Genomic DNA, 22,781 nt, shown 5'->3' with positions numbered 1-22,781 from the left:
ACAAGTTGGTCTTAGAATTAAGAAAATCATTTTTTTAACCTCGACATTCCTTCAAGCTTATTTAATTATTAAATGTCATGTCATAATAAAATTTAAATTCTAGTTCTATTTTGAAATTTGAACTATCAAAAGAAAAAAAATCCAATTTTAGGAACTAATCATTCATCTAATTGTTTTTAAGAAAATATGTCATGCTTCAAAGATCTCAAAGTAATATAAACCAAAAAAAAAAAAAAGACTTTGGCCATCCCTACTAGCAGAAGTATAATCCCAATTGTTGGTCCGCTTTGCTGTAGTTTTCACTAGTGTGACAGCAAATTCAACATTCGTACTTATGGTTATAAAATTCCATTGACAATTTTAATAAAAATTGGGAAAATGTCATTGTGCAATAGTCCTTTATTATAATTTACGGATTCTAATTTAATATTTTATAAGCAAGATAATAGTTTCTCGACTTAGTATTTAGTATTTAGTATCTAAAAAATATTCTTAAAAATATCATTTTCTTGCCATGTGGACTGAGAGAAAAAAAGTCCATACCAAATTAAATGTCATGTCATATTTTATTCAAATATTAATTGAGACTTTTAAAGGGTCAAATATCACCCCCAAGAGTTATGACCTTACTACCTTAAAAAAAAAAAAAAAAAAAAAAAATAGAAGCTCCCTTTCCCTCCAAATCCTTTCTTCCCCTTTTATAATATAAAATACGGAAAAGGGCCAAATATACCCCTGTACTATGAGAAAAGGGTCAAATATACCCCTCATCCGTTTAAATACGTTGTAAATAAAGTTGTAAAAGTCCAAGATGGACACCCAATCCATTAAAGTGAAAATAACATCCTACGCGACACTAACATTTACGAGAGGATGCCACGCAAGATGCCACCTCGTAGCCTTAACCATTCTATCTCCACAATTAAAATTTTTTACCCTCCACCACTATTGCCACCATCACCATTACCGCCGCTAAAGTTGCAATAGAACCATAATATTCCCGAGTACGAAGATCTGTTAACTAAAGACTCCCTAATTCCATGTTCAGACCATTGAGTCCTCTATTTACTCCACAAAACCAACTCCTGATCTATATGCCGGTCATCTACAAGACTTTTCCACACCCATTTGCCTTTCAATTTTCATCCAGATTCTGTCAAGAATACAAGCTGCAAAATTGTTTGCGTAGCCTAGAACCCGAAGGACACATTGGTCTCTTTATGGCATTTTTTCAATTCCATTTTCAGAGCAAATCAAGAACCTTATACACTGAAAAAGGCAGTTGAGGAGTTCTGCATAGGGGTTCATCATTAGGGCCTTATTTTGAAAATGTGGTGGCAATTGTGGTGGAGGGTAAGAAAATTTTAATGATGGAGGTAGAATGGGTTAAGGCGCAGAAGTGGAACATCCACCTCATCAAATGTTAGTGCCATGTAAGATTAGATGTCCACCTTAAACAACTTTAACGGATGAGGGTATAATTGATCCCATAGTATAACAACAGAGACATATTTGAGTCCAAAGTATAACGAGAGGCATATCTGACCCTTTTCACATAGTACAGGGTATATTTGGCCCTTTGGCCTATAAAATATACTATGCTTAAACTGCTGATGTGATAGTGTGGCAATGAAAATTCTACGAGCCTCATGGGACAATGACATGCTAACTATTTTTTAAATTTAAGAATTTTAACCATAAATATTTTTAAAAAGAATAATAAAGCACAGGAACATGTACTTCGAGGATTTAGTTTTCCATTGACTTTTAAAAGGCATAATAATACTATTTTCCAGGGTCAACAGTTGTTATTTAGCACATCGATGGGAACATTTTAATAAAACACCAAATAAAAGCTAACTTGTTCTGTTGGTCTTCAAAGACTTTGATATTGAACTTCATTTATATTTAAAGGTTTTAATATAATATTACAAGTAACGTGTGAAATTAATAATAGTGTCTCTCTGTTTGAAATCTTCTATTCTACATGCCCAAAAATAAATAAATGATAGAGAAAAGACATCATTTATAAAATTAAGGGCTTTAGAACTAAACTTAAGTTGTATTTATTTACCCCCCTTAACAACTTTCAAGTTAATTAAATACCCCCCTTAGCGGCCCGACAGCTGAGATCTGGGTTTTGTTCACCACTCGCCTGGTGATTGGTCCACGTCATTAAATATTTTTTTAATTTTTTTTATTTATTTAGTTTTTCTCTTTCTTCTTCATTCTTTCCCTATTTTATTATTTTATTAAAAATGCACAGCCACCACGCCACCACCACTGCCGCCTCCACCACACCACCGCCGCCGCCACCACCACCACGCCAACCCGCACCCCCAACCAAACAACCAAACCCACCTTCTTCCACCCCTCCACCCCCACCCCAGCTGCACCCCCACCCCCACCTCCATTATCATCAATGCTCCATCAACAACAATTTCGCCACACACCAGTCCATTTGAAGGGCAATTCATGCAATTTCTTCATTCTTTCTTTCGTGGACCATTAGACAAGAACTAGCCTTCACCTAAATATCATATAACGGCAAAAAACCAAATGCCGTTAATGCTGAACAATCTCTCTTCTTCTTGATGTCACTAAAGGTTTCTCCTTTTTTCTTTTCTTTTTTGATAACAGTGATGTCACCAAAGATTTCTCTATCAAAAATTATATATCAAATGTTCTCAGGTTACCTAAAATCACTAAAAATACAAAAGATGCATTGACTACCCCGATTCCGATAAAGAAGAACTCTTAACATTTTTCAGAATTAAATTGCAATTATTGAACATTTATCGGAATGTCCAATTATTGAACATTGCAATTTCTTCAATACTCAATTGAAGAAAAACCCATCAACAATTTCGCCACACATGAAGGGCAATTCGTGCAATTTCTTTATTATTGAACATTGCAATTTCTTCATTACTCACCGAAGAAAAACCCATCAACCAAATAGCTTATATAATCAATATTTTACGGTTCAATTGTCAAAGACAATAACCCATTTTCAACGAAAAAAAAAAAAAAAAAGGAAAACCATTAAGAGAATTCGGATGGAACCTTGGTTGAATAAAAACTTGGAGAAATTGGGTTTAGAAACTCGCAGAGGGAGGCAAGGATGGTGGGAGGGAATTTTTTTTTTAAAGTTGAACCGATGGGGTTGTGAAGATGGGTGGTGACGAGGCTTGGGGTGGAGATGGGTTGGTTTTGGGGTGATGGTGGTTTGTTGGGCGGGGTTAAGGGCGATGGTAGCGGCAGCGGTGGTGGTGTGATGGAGATCGGTGGGTGAAGGTGGTGGTGGGTCACGGTGACGGAGGGCGGGTTTGCGGGGGGTTGGGGGGGGGGGTGTGGTTGGAAGAAGGAGAAAGGGAAAAGAATAAGAAAGAAAAGAAAAAGTTAATTTAAAATGGAAAATAAAATATTAAGAAAATCTCATCCAATTAGAAGATGACATATCTACAAATCTCCCACGCGCTTTTAAGAGAGATGGCAGACTTTCTTGCATCACCCAAGAATTTAATTAACTTGAAAGTTGTTATAAATAAATACAACTTAAATTTAGTTGCTAAACTAAGTTTTCGTCAAGTTCTGCAATGATGTCTTTTCTCTAAATGATAAATAGATAAGTTTGTCACTGCAATCAATTTTTTTTTCTTTTTTCTTTTTGTGTCTTGAAATCAAAATTATGTGTACCTGCTAAAAATGAGGTTATGTGTACGGAGGGTAGACACTAATCGTGTTAAAGAAAATAGAATTGCGTTGATACGTTATTTTTGTGGAAATTCCATAGATGTGCCAACTGCCTATCTCGTTAGAATGGGGCTTAAAACCGGTCACGCAACAAACGCATGGTAGACGAAGTTAGCAATAAATTGCATTCAACAAATGGAATTTATAAAATTTACTTATCGAATGTAATTATAAGTAGCTATCAATTAGGAAGACAATTTAGTCAGCTCATTAATCCCAAACTTCAAACCTGTACGGTTAAATCTCTCTATAATAACAATGTTTGTTCGAAAATTTCATGACTGCTATAGTGAGGTGCTGGTATGTATGTATGTTGACATGTGATGTTTTAATCTCATTTAGCTGTTATAAACAAAAGTACGCAAACAATTATTTTTCTGTACTTTTTATGTTATAAACGAAAACAATATACTTGTTAAGTTTAAAATCTCAATTGATTTTCATATTTCATTAATTAAAAATTAAAAATTAAAAAGACTAATAAATCCATAACTAGTTGTACCATACAGATAAAGAATTAAAATCTAAGGAACATATGCATTTAAAATTAATAGAGAATTTAAATATTTTAAGTCTGACGTTAGAATTCTACCATTGTAGGTTGCTTCGTAAATTTTAGTCTCTTATTGATAATATAATGCTTGAATTGACGAAGAATTTTGTCCAAATTTTTAGCAAAAAGTAATTCAATAGCTTTCTTACTTGAAATTTACAATGTGCATGACATTAATGATGATTACCATAAATATTATTACACAATATTTGAGTATGACTGTTATAGAGAGGTAATTTTATAAAGACTGTGTTGATATAATAAATGTCAATGTTGTTATAGGTAGAATGCTGTCATAAAGAAATAGTTTATAACATGAAAAATAGATTCCGGAGAAAATCAAGCCATTATAATGAAATGATTTTATAATAAATGACAATTATAAAGAGGTTTGACTGTATATCTTATCGTAAAATTTACTCATTTAACGTAAATAATGACAGCATAAACTGATCGTCTTTTTTAATCCTCACATGCAACATCTCCAACATGATAACATAACAAAAAGGATATCTTTATCAAATGGTGGGGCAACACAACCAGCACAAGAATCATGTATCTCAACTCGTGATACCTTTAGGAGTATTTGTTAGCACAAATATCAAAAAAATGCAATGACATTCACAATAATCAGATTGCATTTTAAGAAATATGTTTTTGTCACTGAAAATTACATATACATTACATTATTATCATCTTATCATAAGAATGTGACAAGCATGAAGAGGAAGATTGTTGGCAAGATTCATTGTATACCTTTTAGCAGATCAGACCAATTATTAATCTTAACTCCATAGTGAATGTACAAGGCAATCAAGTGCAGTGGCACAGAAAAACTAATATAAAGGTGGAGGAGGAGTTATGGGTCATTTGCACTTTTGTCCCTATTTTGTGTTTGTCTATAATTTTTGGACCTCAAGCCAAATAATTTTTTCATGGGGCATAAGTATATATTTTCGCATCATGATATCACACTTGAAGGACAAACCGTGCAATTTCTTCCTAATTCTCCTTTGAGGAATTAACCTTATTCATCTTAGCATTATCTGCAGGTCTGAGGATGCGTTTGGTATGACGAAAAGTATTTTCAAGAAAAGTTAGGCCTTATAAGACAAAAGTTATATGCCTAAGACAAAAGTTATGTTGGACAAGGGGCTATATAGAAACTACGCCTTAAGGTATAACTTGCCTTAAGATTTTCTTTTTACACTGCTGGGATTCTACAGAATAGGCCTAATTTGCGACGAAATTCTGCCTTACAATTATTTTTTTATGCTTTTCTGGGGTTCGAACGCAGAATCTCAAGGGTATTTTGGGCCACTTAAAGTGCCGAAGGGCAAAAATTAAAGACCAAAGAATTGGAGGGACATAAATTGAAGACCAACCCCGAATAAGGACATTTGTGCGAATTGCCCCAAATAGTGTTAGTGTTGGGCCATAGAAAGGATCCCTCGAAATGTTGGGTTCAAACCGTATAACTGGACAATGTTGCCCAAGCCCATAGTTTGACAATGGATCAATGATATTTGTCCAGAACCTTCCGACAATCGGAAAGAAGACAAAGAATGATACTTGGAGAGCAGTAGCGGGAAATTCATGAAATATTTTCCGTGGAAAACATTTTCCATCTTACCAAACACACCCTCAGACTTTCGGATAATGCTAAGATGAATGAGGTTAATTCCTCAATGGAGAATTACGAAGAAATTGCATGGTTTGTCCTTCAAATGGGTTGGTCTTTAATTTTTGGCCTTCAAAATTCAACTTATATCTAGCGAACATAAAATCCTAAGAAAGCGGGACATAACTTGTGAGATATTATGATGTGAAAATATAAACTTATGTCTCATTAAAAAATTGTTTGCCTTGAGGGGACAAATATTAAAGACCAGCACAAAATAGAGACAAAAGTGCAAATGACTCGAGAATTAATGGTGTGTTCATTGTCACTGTTCTTATGGAAGAAGTGAAGAAACCTGATGTCAAAGGCCATTCAGATCACCTGGTTTGACTCTTTAACTAAGGACCCGTTTGGCCATGAAAATTATTCATTTTTTTCCGGAATATTTTTTTACTTTTTTCACTTTATGGTGTTTGGCCATAAAAATTCTAAATACAACTTGAAATTGGAAAACTAAAATCTTGTTTTTCACTTTTTTCATTTTCTGTTTTGGACCTTTTACTATTTTTTTTTTTTCAATTTTTATCCCAAAAGTTTTTGTGTTGCTCAATTTTTACCTTAAAAGTTCATACAATTTTTTTTTTACTGGTCAGAGGCAACTTATGTTGCAAAGATAAGAAGTAGGTGAAAATTTTGCAATAAAATCATATTTAAAGATGCCATATTTTTTGGGGAAAATACATAAATACCCTCCCAACGTATACTCGGATTAATTATGACGCACCTAACCTTTGCGGGCGACCTATTACCCCCCCTTTCCCGGCCTTATTTTTTCTGTATTTTTGTACCCTTTTTCGGCTGACGTGGCACAAAAAAATTTGATGCCCAGTTGCACAGTGGAGAGTGTTGCACACTCTCCGCCACATTGGCGCCACGTCGTCGTCGTCGTCTTCGTCTTCTTCATCATTATCTTCTTCTTCTTCTTCTTCATCATTTCAAGAAATTAATCAACCCATTTTCCTCCATTAACACACACACATTCAATTTCATCATCAATCATAAAAAGCTAATTTTCAAGAAGTCAACCAACCCATATTCTTCCTCCATTAACACACACACATTCAACTCATTTTCTTCCTCCATTAACACACACACATTCAATTTCATCATCAATCATAAATATCTTTTCAAGAAATCAACCAACCCATTTTCTTCCTCTATTAACACACACACATTCAACCCATTTTCTTCCTCCATTAACACACACACATTGAAGGGCAACCAGTCCATTTGAAGGGCAGTTCGTGCAATTTTTTCATTGTTTATTTTGAAGAAATAAACAATGAAGGGCAGTTCATTGTTGGCACAATTGATAAAAACGTTATGTCCCACTACATAAAAAGCCAAAAGTTTGTTTTATGCTTTGCACTACATATAATTAAATTGGCATTTCAAAAATATGTTCAGTCTATCTAGCAGCTAATGTGAAGGAATTTTAAAAAGCTTGAGTTCAAATAAAGCCGGCCAACACAATGATATTATTTTAAATTATTTCTCTATCTGTTTTAATTTTGGATTTTGAATATAACAGATAAGATAAGAATTTTCATGATATTTTGAATGTTTTGTTGAGCTTGATCGAAAAGTGGAGTACTTATTTTAAATTAAAAAATGTTCTTCTATGGAAATTTTTCTTCATTTTACCTTTGTCTCTTTTAGGAAGGAAATGGATTGGTTGATTTCTTGAAAAGATATTTATGATTGATGATGAAATTGAATGTGTGTGTGTTAATGGAGGACGAAAATGGGTTGATTGTGTGTGTGTTAATGGAGGAAGAAAAAGGGTTGAATGTGTGTGTATTAATGGGGGAAGAATATGGGTTGGTTAATTTCTTGAAAATTAGCTTTTTATGATTGATAATGAAATTGAATGTGTGTGTGTGTTAATGGAGGAAGAATATGAGTTGGTTGATTTCTTGAAAATTAGCTTTTTATGATTGATGATGAAATTGAATGTGCGTGTGTTAATTGAGGAAAATGGGTTGATTGATTTCTTGAAATGAAGAAGAAGAAGAAGAAGAAGAAAAAAGACGTGGCGATTACGTGGCAATCCACGTGGTGAGAGAGTGTGCAACACTCTCCATCGAAGAATCAAGGCATCAAAATTTTTTTGTGCCACGTCAACAAAAGAGGATACAAAAATACGAGAAAAAATAAGGCGGGGGGGGTAATAGGTAGCCCACAAAGGTTGGGTGCGTCATAATTAATCCGAGTATACGTTAGGGGAGGGGGTATTTATGTATTTTCCCTATTTTTTGTGTACACCAGTAAACCTCCCAGTTGCAACTTTTTGACGGAAGAAACCATTAGTTTTGAGCACTCAAGATCTCAAGTATAATTGCTATATTTCTCGCACTAGTTATGTTTATTAATTGCTTTGGGTGATTTTGTTAGTTTTAAAAAATTGGGGGTATAAATCATATTTCATATTTTTTTAGGTAAAATAAATTTCAACAACTAAATATTATTTGCAAAACTATGGCTAAACCCAATTTCAACTTCAAAAATTTCAAAAAAAGTGATTTTTTTAATTTTATTTTACATGGCCAAACGCCTACTAAATATTCATTCATAAATTCACTCTATATAACCCTGTTTCTGTTGAAGTTGCTCTGTTTCTGTATTTTGCTCTGTGTTTTTCTTAACGGCGTGTTTGATGTATTTCCGTATGAATTTTTCTTTAACAAGTTTATATCCAACACTTAATCCTACTACTGTGTTTGTATTTTATTAGCCCATCCAATAAATTAAATTATTACAGGCCTTAAATTGATCTAGCGCGTAAAGACACTGCACTTACATTGTTTCTAACCGTAAAGCTAACATTTGCTTCTATCTTAGGGAGACAATTTTTATTCGTAACCGAAAAAAGTGTTAATACTGTAGACATGCATAAAATAGGCATACTTACATATGCTTTTGTTCCTAATGAAAACGATGAACGTTTCACTTACTGTGGAAGTGGAACAACCAAGTTTATAGTTTACACAAATTGAAATAACCGAACTTCAGATAGGGAAAAAAAGCGGAAAAAACCATTGAATTAGAGCATGGCTTCTCTGTTTGGCACCACCTTCATTGCCGTATCCATATTTGCTCTAGGAATCTTCTAATGTGCACTCAAATTGAAGTTCGAGAGAACTCATAAATCCCTCAACTGCTTTTATAGAAATTTAGAGTGAACAGAAAAGGGACTTTTGTGGACAGTGAAAAAGATGAGCCAAAAAATGTAGATCTCAAGTCATCATTTTCTGCAGATGGCCAATATTTAGTAGTAATAGAGAGTGAAACATAACCATCACTTTTCAATGAAAAAGATGCATCCTTTTACAAGAATTGGACACATACATCCTTCAGACGTGTCTACAGAGCTGTGTCTTATTCAAGACAGATTTAAGTTTGAATCGCTCTAAGTAAATTCCAACAACTTTATGACTCTACCCTTTGTTCTTGGTTTCTTGGAGATCTATTGCTGCCTTTTCGTCTCATAGAACAGGGACCGATATGTGGTGTGGTTTTATGCAGTTTGTAGACATAAACAAACCTGTGGTCTATACTTTGCATTGCCCTAATTAGCTTTAACACATGATGAGTGTAAGGTTATTCACAAGAATTGTGATTTTATGCAACTGTTTCAAGATTGTTGAGTTAAGAAATCAATATTTATTACTTAGAAGAAAAGTTTATTGGAAATAGCAACTCGATATATTTGGAACCAGAAGTAGTTAGCAGTGACCCTTGACTGAGTTCTTTAACTTAGAGTTGGGTTCACAGCACAAAATGCATTACATTATGTATGTTTGAATCCTATGATATTCGTACTTGATACTTAATTATCTTGGTTTTGCATTAAACCGTAGTATTAGTTTAACATAGCTAATAAGTACTAGGTTGAAGTGAATACTTATTAATTAATGAAAACAATGAACTTTTCACTCATTATACCCAAGTTTCCTGTGTTGCTTTCAACATTTACGAATAGACATATTCAATTTTTTGAGTGTAGCCTCTAAGAGGTGATTCCTGATAGTATACTCAAGGCCAACCAACAATTATCAGCTAATGTTTTCAGGAGATCAACTTCAACACTATGGCCATACTAGGCCTAGTCCTATCATTTGTAGCAACATCTAAAGCCAACGCTGTGGCAACCAAACTAAGAACTTGTTTAACATAGTGCCAATTAGCATGCATATGGAAGGGCAAACCTGGTAGAAGTACTCATATTGGAGCAATTGGAATATCTTCCTAGATATCCGGTGACCATTTTTGCAACCACATTGCATTCCCTCAATTTCAATCTCTCTTTTGTGCCAACAAGGTAAAATTGTCTTCGTTAGTTAAATCGATGAATACATTTTAGTTATCATAGACTTCGATCTTAACAGAGCCCTTGATTGGAAATATATCGTTCTCGAAAGGTTTACCTAATTCGATCAATCTGTGGACGAGGGTTCATGAACCTTCCAACGATAATCAATTTACATTCGCCTGCCATAATTCCATATAGTAATCCTTAGCTTAAAGAACACTGCGGCATCCCGTTATGGGTTGTTGTTTTTGGGTGCACCTGGGGTGGTGATTCATTGTAGCATTAGGGTTAGTTGCGAATTACTTCCACTGTTGAGTTCGTAGGAGTTGGGGTATCATATTGGTTATTCAAACTCGCCTGAGGAGCTCTATAGGGGAGAGTGTCTGGGATTTGAACTTGGAACTTCAACGTAAATTTTGAATCCCCTAAACCACTGAGTCAACCTCTAGTCTTGTGTTTAGGGGATTCAACATACATAAAAAATAAAAAAAAATACCTTTTATATATGGTGTAACTTTGCCTACCCTCCTAGATCCACCCCTGAGCATGGCCAAAATGCATCAGACATTACTGTTGTATCTATAACGTTTTAAAATGTATGGAGGGAGAATTTAGTTCGGTATAATAGCATAAACTCGATGTTAAAGTTGAAAATTTGATTAGAATTCTCTCATATATATTCCCTTTCTCCTACTCTTTCCAATTAAGATGATGCCTAAATAAAACTAAACATATGATCCTTTTAAAATAATTTACTTCACATGTAGTCAGAGGCGGATTCAGAATTTGGAGGTTAGGGGTGTCATGCGACGCTATTTTTTACAAGGTCCAAATAAGATAAATATTTGATCGGTTTGATCAACTTTGGGCTTGGGTTCAGGTTATTCATTTTTTCGATTTATAAAGATAAATCGATCGAACGAAAAAAAAACTATGAGAATTAGCGCAATTTTTTAAATAATATTAGTAATAACAAAAATATATATCGTCCGTCTATAATTGCATCGACAAGTTTTCGTATTCTAAAAACACTTAATGATGGTATAATTATTTATATTTTATATAAATACTTCACACTTTATGTAACAAACTAACTATAAAGAGGTCGAAGATCTTCACGTACATAATTTTAGTAACTGAGACATTTTTTTGCACGGATTGCCCTTCGTTTGGGGTGGTCTTTAAATTTTGCCCCTCAAATTTGTGGTCTTTAAATTTTGCCCTTCATATTTGTGGTCTTTAAATTTTGCCCTTTGCTTGGAAAGATGAGCGAATACATGAAGTTACGGGTTCGAACCCCGCTCGTGCATAAAATAAAAAAATAATTTCGCAAGGCGGGGATCGGGAGTGTATGCGGATCCGATACAATTTTTAAGAAAAAGTTAAAGTTATCTTTGATCCGCATAACTAAAAGTCTACCCCTCAAGACAAAAATAATTTGTTGCCGTATATATTTTTAGTTAAACATAACTAAAAGTCTGCCGGAGGGGGCATACAAAATTTAAACTTTGCCTTATAAGGCAAACTTCTTTTTTTTTGGTTGAAAGTCTATTTTATTCCATCCAAAAAACTTTTACAGCACAAAGTTAAAGCTGACCTTCAACTGTACATGGTAAAATTCCTACTCACTAACTTGTATAAGTCAAACTAGGAGCAACTATTACATTAAAAAAAAAAAAACAGAAAAATAGAGTTCAATCAACTACACTTAGCTAGGGATAGCAATTCATAAACGAAAAAGAGCTCTCTGCCATTTGAAGTTGTTCGCATGTGAATATGTTGTGCAATCTCTCTCCGCAAAGTCTATCGGAAGAAACCGAGTATTTTGAAATCCGAGTAGGTTCCTTTCTCTCCAAACCAATGCCACTAGCATACCAAAAATGCGAGCAAGTAATGGAGCAAAGGCTATGATTTGTGTCTAGCAATGTGTGAGATCCATTTGATTTCATTTTGCCCCTATTCTTCTAGTGTACCCGGCCATACCAACAATCTGTACACGTCCTTTTGTGATGGAGCATTCAAAATAAAGATGGGAAAATGTTTCTTGGAGTGCACCTACGTAAGATGCAATCGGTGGCACTTGAATGCCAAATTTACGAAGTCTATCAACAATTGCTAACTACTTTGTATTGCCGGGCAAAGTGTGAATTTGTATCTAAATGGACATTTGGTTGCAAGATAATACTTTTCCATGTAACTTTGGTTTATATGCTTGAAAAAATACATATATATGCTTCAAGGCAAAGTTTGCCCATAAGGCATAAGTATGCCCCCATATATATATATAAGTTTGGTAAATCCTTAACAAGTTTATGCCGATGGGGGCATACTTTTAAAGGGCAAACTTTTATCTTGATCCGGCATAAAACTTGTGAAGGAATTATCAAAGTTATTTTACTTATGTTGCCCATAAGGCATAAGTATGCGGTCCCAAGATAACTTTGCTAATTCCTTCACAAGTGTATGCAATGGGGGCATAGCGAAATTTAAACTCGCCTTGCGAATTTTTTTTTAAAATTTTGATTTGTGGGGTTCGAACCGAAACCCGTGGGATTTAGCGAAGGGCAAAATTTAAAAATTTCATATATGAAGGGCAAAATTTAAAGACCACCCCAAAAGAAGGGCAATTCTGCGAATTGCCCTAACTGAGACAAAGTCATACTTAAAAGTATCGATTGGCAATAATAAAAAATATAATGAGGCTGAAGAAATCAAATTGAATCCAATCTAGTTTTCATGTCTTCTTTCATGCAACATTTAATTTGGTAAATATAAATCTTCACCAACAATCGTTGTTAAACTGATTATTAATATGCATCCAAATGATTTAAATAATAGAACTAAGAGTAAAAGAATGGGTTTCTGAAATTTTAACTAATAGAGAGGAGAAAAATCGAAGAAGAGAAAAAATTTGTTGAAATGAGGAAATTATTTATATTTCATGCTTAAACTATAAAAGAAGAAAAATAAGTCAGCAAAAGTTAATAAACGAAAAAGGTCAACAAAGAATAAGTTTAAAACTTTTACGACGAAGGTATGTGATTGGTAATCTACAAACACATAAATATATCTGTTTACAACGAAGGTATGTGATTGGCTACTTGTAAAAAGGTATATATCTCATATATTAATGTGTTTGTAGATCGTCCGCCCATGGCCTAATGGATAAGGCAATTGGCTTCTAACCAAGCGATTGTGGGTTTGAATCCTAACTAGGCTTAGGATATGATATGTTTTTGCAATAGAAACGAAAAAAGCAAAGATAAAGAATTGAAAAATAGCTTGTTACAGCGGAATTGAACTCGAGTCCTTTAGACGAAGACTTGATCACTTGCCACTGGCACCATGCACTCCTTTGTGATTGCGGGTGGCAAAAGCTATATTTAACCAATAACTTCTGCACATATATATATATATATATATATATATATATATATATATATATATATATATATATATATATATATATATATATATATAAAAAAAATTGACGGAGGAGTCCGGGTGGCGTGCCACCCCCGACCATGTACATAGATCCGCCCCTGCATGTAGTTCACTTAATTACACATGATTTCATGCACGTAGCATATATGAATGCGGACTAATTTGCAGGCAAAAAAATATATATAATTGCAGGACAAAGGCCCGGTGGTGTGGCACTCTCCTAGGCCAGAATCTCCATTTATCTTTATTCTCATTTTTTGCCTTTATTCTATATTTTAATGTGCCAATAATTAGTAAAAATGTTAAATGATATATCCGTTTGGAATAGTTGTGCCCAAATTTTTAAACATTGCCTCTCCTTAGTTATTACTGAATTAATCCCACCTATTCCTATACCCACGTCCTTTCCACCATTCAATTGTCATTTACTTTATATCCATCCATTTTCACTACCCATTACAGAAAATACTTCTTCCATTTGTGAGTTACCTTCTCATTAATTCTCGAACACGTGTCGTTTCTCGATTGGTTGCCTTTGGTAACCGTCACGGTGGATCGTCTATATAAGAGTTACAGCAGCATTTTAACTTTTTACTTTTCATTTTTCACTTCTCCAATCTTCGACTCCTTAGTTAATTTTCAACTTTGCTTGAATCTTCAGCATTTTCTGTGTCAAAACCTTCAAACCTTCAAGTCTTCATACTCATTCCTTCATCTCTGCTTTCAAATCTTCATCTGCATCTTCAAATCTTCATCTGCATCTTCAAATCTTCTTCAAACCTTCAAATCTTTATACCACCTTCTCCATAAATTCATAATTGACTAAAATGTCAGCCAACACCGACTCTGCTTCCCAGGACGTACCCTCAGTTTCTTCTCCGGGTGCCGAGCCTGTTTCTAAACCCAAAGGTAAAACCCTTGTGGAACCAACTGCCACGGATATAGTACCGGCCAAACCCAATTATAACTATGAATTTGCCGTTGAGAAGGCAAAGGCAAATTGCGGATAGGGGTTTTGACGTAAGACGGTACCCCTCGTCAATTACAGAGGATCGCCCGCCTTCCTCGGGTTCGAGTCGAGTGCCGATGGGACAAACGTCCGGTTCAAGTGTTTGCTCCTGGTGCTGATGAATCTATCACTGATTATAAGGAAGGGTTTCTGTATGTTTATACATACCCGTTCACACTCAAGCTCGAACCCCCAATCGATCCGGTTATTCTCGAAATGTGCCGGACCTATAATGTGTGCTTAGCCCAAATTGGGCCGATTATCTGGAGGATCGTGGCCTGCCTCCATCTACTGGCATATAATGCCAAAAAGGAGTTCACGTTGGCACACTTTATCCGATTGTATTGTCCGAGAATCTTCCGAGGAGGCGTGATAAAGGTCTCAAAATGAGGTCGAAACCCGAGCCTCTCCAACCTCAACGAGGATAGAGATCGAGGGTGGTTGGAACGTAATGTCCGGGTAAAGATCGCAGACATTATTCCGGCCGAGTACATGCCCTTTCCGGAAAAGTGGAATAACAAACGTAAGTTCCTCAAATGTGTTTCCTCCGCATGCGTTCAAGCTTACTTTTTTTTTTCTTGACTTTGTTCAATATTTTAGCCGAGGCATGGATTCCTACCGCTATCCGGAACTTCCCCGAGTGGGATGAGGCAATCATTAGCCAACACCTTCATGATGATCGAACATGAGCAGACACACGTCCCGTGGCTGGTGTGATGCACATAACCATGGTTATCTTCCCCTTGATTCGGTACTCATCGCGTCCTCCCGTTTTGCTTTTTCTTTTATAACTCTTTTGATATTCAGGCTTGACCAAGGGATCTGTGGAGCCACGACCCGCACCAACAGCTGAGCCTGCGACATCGGGTTCTGACTTTGATACGACGGGATCATCCTGGCTTATTGCCGCAGCCAAAAAGAGGCAAAAAAAAACCCTCGACCAAGGGGCAGAAGCAAAAGAAGAGGTCAAGAAGTGATGTTCGGACCCTGAGGGATGAATTCGAGCCGGACATTATTCTTCGACGAGTTGGTGCGGGTCCCTTCATAGCCTTTATTCCCGAGGAAGAAACTACTATTCCAACCTCGACTACAGGTGTGGAGGATGAAGTCCTTTTTTCACCGGTTACCGAGTATGTCCAAGCTCTGATTCCTCTAAGGTCAATTGAATTTATTAACATTTCAGGTGATGTTTTACCTGAGGCGGCGCTTTTGGTGAAGAGGCCTAGAAGGTTCGAAATAACCTTGGAAATCGAGCCTTCCCAAAGGGTTGAAACGGCCCTAGAAGTTGAAGTTACCACGGCAACCGACCCGTCGTCTAGTACCGACCCAGCTACTGCGACTGAGGTACTTCCAACTACTGACACTGCTAGAGCTGTTCCGGCTTCTTCTCCTGCTCCTTCATCGAGGCCGGATAACCTCGATAATATGCTTGCCAATACTCCTCCTGCCACGGTCGAAGCCTCGGGTTTCAGTCATCTTCATATTCCACGATCTCCAACCGGTCAAGTGAAATAGGTGCGCGGTCAAAACTTATTGACATTTTCCCAACCCCGAGCATAGAACTAAGGAGGACTAGGTCGGTTGTGATCACCGTCCCCGAGGACTACAGCTTTTTATTGCATCCCGTGAGGGTTGCAAGTTACCTAAGACCTTTTGTTTCAGATTCATACAAGGAAAAAATGGAGGGACTCCCATGGCGATGTCTTATAAACGAGGTCATGCATGCTGGTAATCGGGTAAGTGTTCTTATGCATTTCTACAGCATTGATGTGCGATTCTTCGTTTTCGCTAATCAATTTTATAACTTCACTTATTTTTCTTATACAGAGTGTTGTGCTCGTAAATAAAGGCTTCATCCGAGCCCAACGCGAAGTAGAGGACTTGAAGGGTCAGCTAGATGCTTAGAGCCGGGAAACTGAGAAGTTTAAGCTGCTTTTGCAGGAAAAGGAGGACCAGCTGAGCCGGGCAGTCCCTCCTCCGAACCTTCAATCCGAGCTTGAGGCAGCTAAAGCTGATAACCTCCATTTAAAGGCTAAACTTGATGATGCGGTTGAAAAGAACTGGCTCTTGGACCAGGATAACATCAACCTTGGCTGAGATAATGCCAATTTTGCTACGAGGCTCGGCGATTTGAGGCTACTATCGCCCAGCGTCGAGGTGAGCTTAACTCGGTTAAGGCTGATGCCGAGAAAGCGGTAGAAAAATTTCACCAGCTCGAAGTCGAGAGAGCCACCGAGAAAGAGAAGCTGAGGGTATTTGAGGAGAAAGCCGAGACTCGGGCTCAGACCGTTGATAAACTTAAGAGCAAGCTCGAGGAGGCTACTGCAGCCAATGATCTTCTTCAGACCGAGCTTGAATCCGTCAACCAAGTTCAAATCACTCTACTTCAGGCGAAGTTCAAATTGGAAGAGAACCTGCAAAAAGCTGAGGCCGATCTGGAAGAATCTCTCAAAGATATGGAGGCTGCCGAGGCTCACACTATGCTTTCGATTGAGTATGAACGTTGGAAATCCCGGTGAGTTACCCTCGAGCAAGTAGAAAGGGTTTTGGGGGACATCAGGGCCCGGATACTTGAATCCAAAGCTATCGAGGATAAGGCCAAGAAAGCCCTCGATGCCAGCTCCGACGATGACTCCGAGAAGACCGTTTCTGAGAATTTTGGATCCAATCATACTGGGTAGACTGGGGCCTGTACGGGCCTTCATTTTGTTTTTGTTTTTAATCATGTAAAAATCTAAGTGTAAAGCTTCGGTTTATATATGAAATGCATATTTCATTTTTGGCCGTTGTTTTCTTCATCCAAGTATATTTTTCGATACTTGCCTTAAAAGTTTTTTTTTTTTTTTTTTTTTTTTTTAAAATCGAACCTATCTTAACTCATTGGTTATTTGGCTTTATTTCGTTCGGCTTGGTTTTAACTGAGGATTTTATCGAATGATTCGCCCGCGGGGCTTATTTATGCTTTGTGAATTCAGCCGTTTCCGAATCACCTTGGGCATCTTGGGTCGAGGTCTTTCAATTATTTGAACCTTTTCCGACCGTTTGTAGATTAGGTAAGGACACATGAATTCCTGCCCCTTTGTCAATGTTATTACGGTAGTCCCCATTCGAGGGTGTTAAAAGATTTTGGGCTTGGTTCAATGTGACCTCTTTGCCTGTGCTGAATTTCGACAATAGTCCCTGTTGACACCCGATTTTGACCCGCCTTTCTTACGATTTATTTCTTCGAGCTTCTAAATTGGTAATAAATAAAATAACTCAGCTTTTACCATTTTTACTAGTTACTATCGCTATTATTACTATTACTATCACTACTACTACTACTACTACTACTACTACTACTACTATTATTATTATTATTATTACTATTACTATTACTATTAGTATTACTATTACTATTACTATTATTATTATTATTATTACTATTATTATTATTATTATTATTATTATTATTATTATTATTATTATTATTATTATTATTATTATTATTATTATTATTATTATTATTATTATAATAATATTATTATTATTATTACTACTATTACTACTACTACTATTGTTACCATTACTATATATGTACGTGTATATGTTATATACTTAATATCATTGATGCAACTTTTAATGTACTTGGTTCTAGCTATGAAGCCCAAAGAAATTCAATAGAAGAAGGAGAAAAAGCCATATCCTTCAGCTAACTTAAAAGCCCAAATTAGTGGCTAACTTCAGACTAAGGAAAAAACCCAACTTTTCTAAAAGCCCAAACCAGCCCACAAGACCCGTCAAGCCCTAGAATTAAATAAGGTCTCATCTTTTGCTCTACTCTCAATGCGCCGCTCCTCCATTCTGTCTCTCTTCTTCAACAGCCTTTCTCTGTAGTAGAAAAAGTTTATTGGCTTTTACTCCATTTTTGGTAAAGCTTTGACCTTGTATGACCAATTTCGAGCAAGATAAAAACTACTTTTGTTCTCGTTTTATCCTACTCATTCCATTTTCGACTTTAACTCTCTGATTTTCTCTATTCTCTATCTTTCTTTTTCTCTAACCGAGATTGCCATGGTGTACGGCCATGAAAATGGGAGTCCAACGTTCAAATTCAAACGGCTAGGATTAAATCAAAGGCCCAAAATTCCCGCCCAATGGAACCCTAGTTCGTCATTATAAATATTAGCTTTTGTACTCATTTTGGGACAAGCTTTTCCACTACACAACACTCTTTACCAAGTTTTGAACCGCCCTTTTATCTCTGGAAGCTGTTTTCAACCACCCCTCTTGCCTTCAAAAAACTCTTGTTTTCTTCTCTTTTCTTAACTCCAAAAGTATCAAATGCTTTCTGCCTCTTTTTATATATCTAAAAACTATTAGAGTTCGAGGTCGGAGTACGTCGGATCTAAGACCCCGCACCCTAGTTTGCTGCACCCAAAAAAGGTCTATAACATTAAATTTCTTACCCCTGTTTATTGTGCTTTGTTCAAACAAATATGCGTCAGTTGTGCTTTTTCTAGAAAATCTGATTTTAGTATAAACCATGCCTATAAGATTTCGTTACCTCTCTGTTAGATGTATTGTAGTACATTAAACCAGAATAAATGTATTCCATGTATTGTTAAATATTTGCACTTAGAAAGCATGACATTAGGGACTATAGATTCGTTAATTAGTCGATGTAACTCTTGTTGTATTCTCGAAGTACATGGTGGCTCTTAACTTTGATTCGTTATCTCATCGACGTGTGTGTATGGTTCTATTTCGACATCTTTGGCTTTGGAAAACATGCTCATAATACTTTTTCTAACTACTCTGTCTAAAAGGTGTGTTTAGAGACAAAATATGTACTGTCGGAATATAAATACTGTGAAATCTGGCCATATGAATATTTTGATTCAATTTTCTTTAGAGATAAATACATATGGGGGGCCTAAAGCTTTTATTTTCCTTGGGAATCTGAGTGTTGATTGAGATTAATAGAGTATATGCTTCTTTTGCTCCATGTTATAAACTCATCTTTTAAGAAAGAATCTGTCTATTTGCCAAGGATGCTCATGAATATGGGACTCATATTTTGTAATGAAACTAGGTATACAGTTTCATCTTTGTTGACTTAACGACTCATATTTTCATTATTCCTTTATGTCTTGGAGATCATATTTGTATCTTTAATTTAGTTGCTTAGCCTCATTTTCACTTATTGTCTGAAGTCGTGTCTAGTGTGAAAATTGGTCTTAGTATATGAAATGTGCTTTTGTTTTCGATTAGTTATGAGTAAAAAATCATGTGTTTTTCATCAGCCTTTAGCATGCTATTAGACTGAGAAATGTATTTCTAATCTTTATTTCCCCTTCTTTTACATGTACACGTTGGAGCAAATGAAGTCTTAAATCGGGATTCTCTCAAAATGGAGTCTCAAGATGAGACTCAACGCTATCACCATCCCCGTGCATGGAGTCAATACATCCCATATTCTTTGACCTGCAAGGAAACGAGCAAAATTGCTTGGGACCGCCTAATCGTCTTTATTCTTTTCCCTTTTTCCCATCCTCATTTTACCTCATCTTTCCTTATGATTGCTAATTCTTTTGTGCTTTGGATATGTCCCTGGTTTAAATCGTGTGCAAGGCTTATGATTCACGTAGGATTATAATGGGTAGATTTTTATCATTGAGGATTACTGCTCTGAATAATCATCACTTATTTTCACCATATAGAGTGAAGCACCTATTTTCATAAGCACTTTTAAAATCAGGAATAATCTTGTTAGGATGGTTACTAACTCGGCTTTATTTTAAATGATCGAAGTGGCTGTTTTTACTGAATAAATGAAACTCGTCATTTAAACTAGTGTACTCTCTTAGATTTCACTTAACTTTGTGCTAAATCATGGCTTTGAAACTGATGGATTTAAACTTCCACTTTACAAGATATTTTTTAAGGATATTAATTTATTTGGAGACTTTGCCCATAAACCAACTTCTTTACTAAACCAATTTGATTCCAAAGTGTTTTAAACTGTCCAGATGCTTTTTTTAAAAGAAACAATGAACGGCTCAAGTTATTTTATATCTATTTGACCATCTGAAAGTCTCACGGACCTGTAACGGATTTTTCATGTTTTGATTTTCTTCGAAATTTTAAAGTTGACAACTATTATTCACATTATAATATTTTAAGCTTGTTAGTTATACAAATTATTTTCTTAAGTGGTTATAGAGTACCTAAAACAATATACTTATATTTTGAGACTATTTTATTAATTAACCTAAGTTTGGCCGGTTAACCTTTTTAAATGGATCTTAAAGGATGCCTTACCCCTTCCCTTTAGGATAATTAAGATCGCTTACCTGGAATCACATTAGTTAAGTACACCATTAATCGGAGTTAATTTTTAGCATTTATTTAGTTAAAAATAATGTCCTAATTCTCCTTTAAAAATAACTAGGTGGCGACTCCTTAAATTAAATAATATAGGAATCACCAATATATTGTACTTCGCTTTGACCCGGTTAAAATGGGGTATAACAGTCCCCGATATAGGGTAGCTAGTGAAAAGACATATCCAAGATGTATTTTTTCATAACGTTTCTTCATATTGCAAGTGTCTATACACAATTTAATGATTTCATCCGACTCCTTCTGTTCTTGCCGTAGCAAATACTAGCGGGACACGATTCGTTTGATCGTTTGGTCCTTACATTGAAGCCTAATACAGAAGGTTCGGGTTTACACAAAAATAGGAAGCACAAATTTCAAAGACCATTTCGAAGTAGACTTTGTTTCTTCGTTTCTTCATTTGCTTCGGTGAGCTGAACTCTTTTTCTAGTCTCGATGTGGGTATGATAGTCCCGTAGTGTTTATCCGTGAAGTATGAACGGGAAAACACTATCTAGTCCCCAGTGAATGATAGGCCTTCGGCTTTCGGACACTCTACCCTTTTTTCATAAGGTAACACGTTGTACTTGTTGCCTCGTTAAAAACCTTATCGAAAAACCCATTTTGGGACAAAACCAACTAAGGAAAAGAGTGCAACACGTGTCTTCAGAACTAAATCTAATTCCTCGGGATCTGTCTCGATATTAATTGTTAGCAGTAGTACTTCTTTAAATGAGCCACGTTCCAGTTGTTGCGCAGCCGTTGCCCGTCTATGATTTCCAGTTGGTACGACCCTTTGCCTATTACTCCGGTTATCTTGTATGGTCCTTCCCAATTCGGACCCAATTTCCCATCATCGGGGTTCTTGGTATTCAAGGTAACTTTCTGAAGTACCAAGTCCCCAACATGAAAATGTCGAAGATTGGCCCTCCAGTTGTAGTATCTTTCCATTCGTTGTTTTTGAGCCGCTAAACGGACCAGCGCATTTTCCCGTAGTTTGTCCGTTAGGTCAAGTTTTACGGCCATAGCTTTCTCGTTTGAGCCATCGGTGGCGTATTGGAACCCTAGGCTCGGCTCGCCAACTTCTACGGGGATTAGAGCTTCGGCCCCGTAGACTAATGAAAATGGTGTCTCCCCTGTGCTCGACTTTGACGTCGTTCTGTAAGCCCATAATACCTCCGGCAGCACTTCCCTCCATTTGTGTTTTGACGTTTCAAGTTGTTTCCTCAGATTTTGAATTATGGTTTTGTTCGTAGATTCCGCCTGTCCATTTGCACTCGGGTGATATGGAGTAGACACAATCTTCTTGATCTTCAACACCTCGAGGAAGTTATTGACCTTGTTGCCAATGAACTGAGGGCCATTATCACAGGTTATTTCGGCAGGGATGCCGAAACGACAAATGATATGGTCCCATATGAAGTCAATAACCTCCTTTTCTCTAACTTTTTCAAAAGCCTGCGCTTCAACCCATTTCGAGAAGTAGTCAGTCATAAACAAAATGAAACGAGCCTTACCTGGGGCCCATGGCAGGGGACCGATGATATCCATTCCCCATTTCATAAATGGCCACAGAGATAAAGACCGGGTGCAGCAACTCTCCGGGTTGATGAATCATTAGTGCGTGCCTTTGGCAACCATTGTATTTTTCGGATGAAATTTT

At 36.3% G+C, this 22,781-nt stretch overlaps 1 protein-coding gene across 1 annotated transcript; it reads left to right on the top strand.

Annotated features, from left to right (window-relative positions):
- Window positions 1-14,573: 14,573 nt before the first annotated feature.
- LOC132047671 (uncharacterized) lies at window positions 14,574-17,274 on the top strand. The gene is made up of 5 exons (XM_059438683.1): window positions 14,574-14,655; window positions 15,563-15,622; window positions 15,939-16,261; window positions 16,697-16,804; window positions 16,876-17,274. The coding sequence occupies exons 1-5, from the start codon at window positions 14,574-14,576 to the stop codon at window positions 17,272-17,274; spliced, it is 972 nt and encodes a 323-aa protein (XP_059294666.1).
- The last annotated feature ends 5,507 nt before the right edge of the window (window positions 17,275-22,781 follow it).

Source organism: Lycium ferocissimum, chromosome 2 (assembly GCF_029784015.1).
Source record: "Lycium ferocissimum isolate CSIRO_LF1 chromosome 2, AGI_CSIRO_Lferr_CH_V1, whole genome shotgun sequence".
Classification (NCBI taxonomy): domain Eukaryota; kingdom Viridiplantae; phylum Streptophyta; class Magnoliopsida; order Solanales; family Solanaceae; genus Lycium; species Lycium ferocissimum.
This window is presented reverse-complemented; position numbering and strand designations above follow the sequence as displayed.

Coding starts and splice junctions, on each gene's coding strand:
- LOC132047671 (XM_059438683.1), top strand. CDS start 14,574: ATGTCAGCCAACACCGACTCTGCTTCCCAGGACGTACCCTCAGTTTCT. Junction 14,656..15,562: donor GCCTGTTTCTAAACCCAAAG/GTAAAACCCTTG, acceptor TTTGATATTCAG/GCTTGACCAAGGGATCTGTG. Junction 16,262..16,696: donor CACGATCTCCAACCGGTCAA/GTGAAATAGGTG, acceptor CTGCTTTTGCAG/GAAAAGGAGGACCAGCTGAG.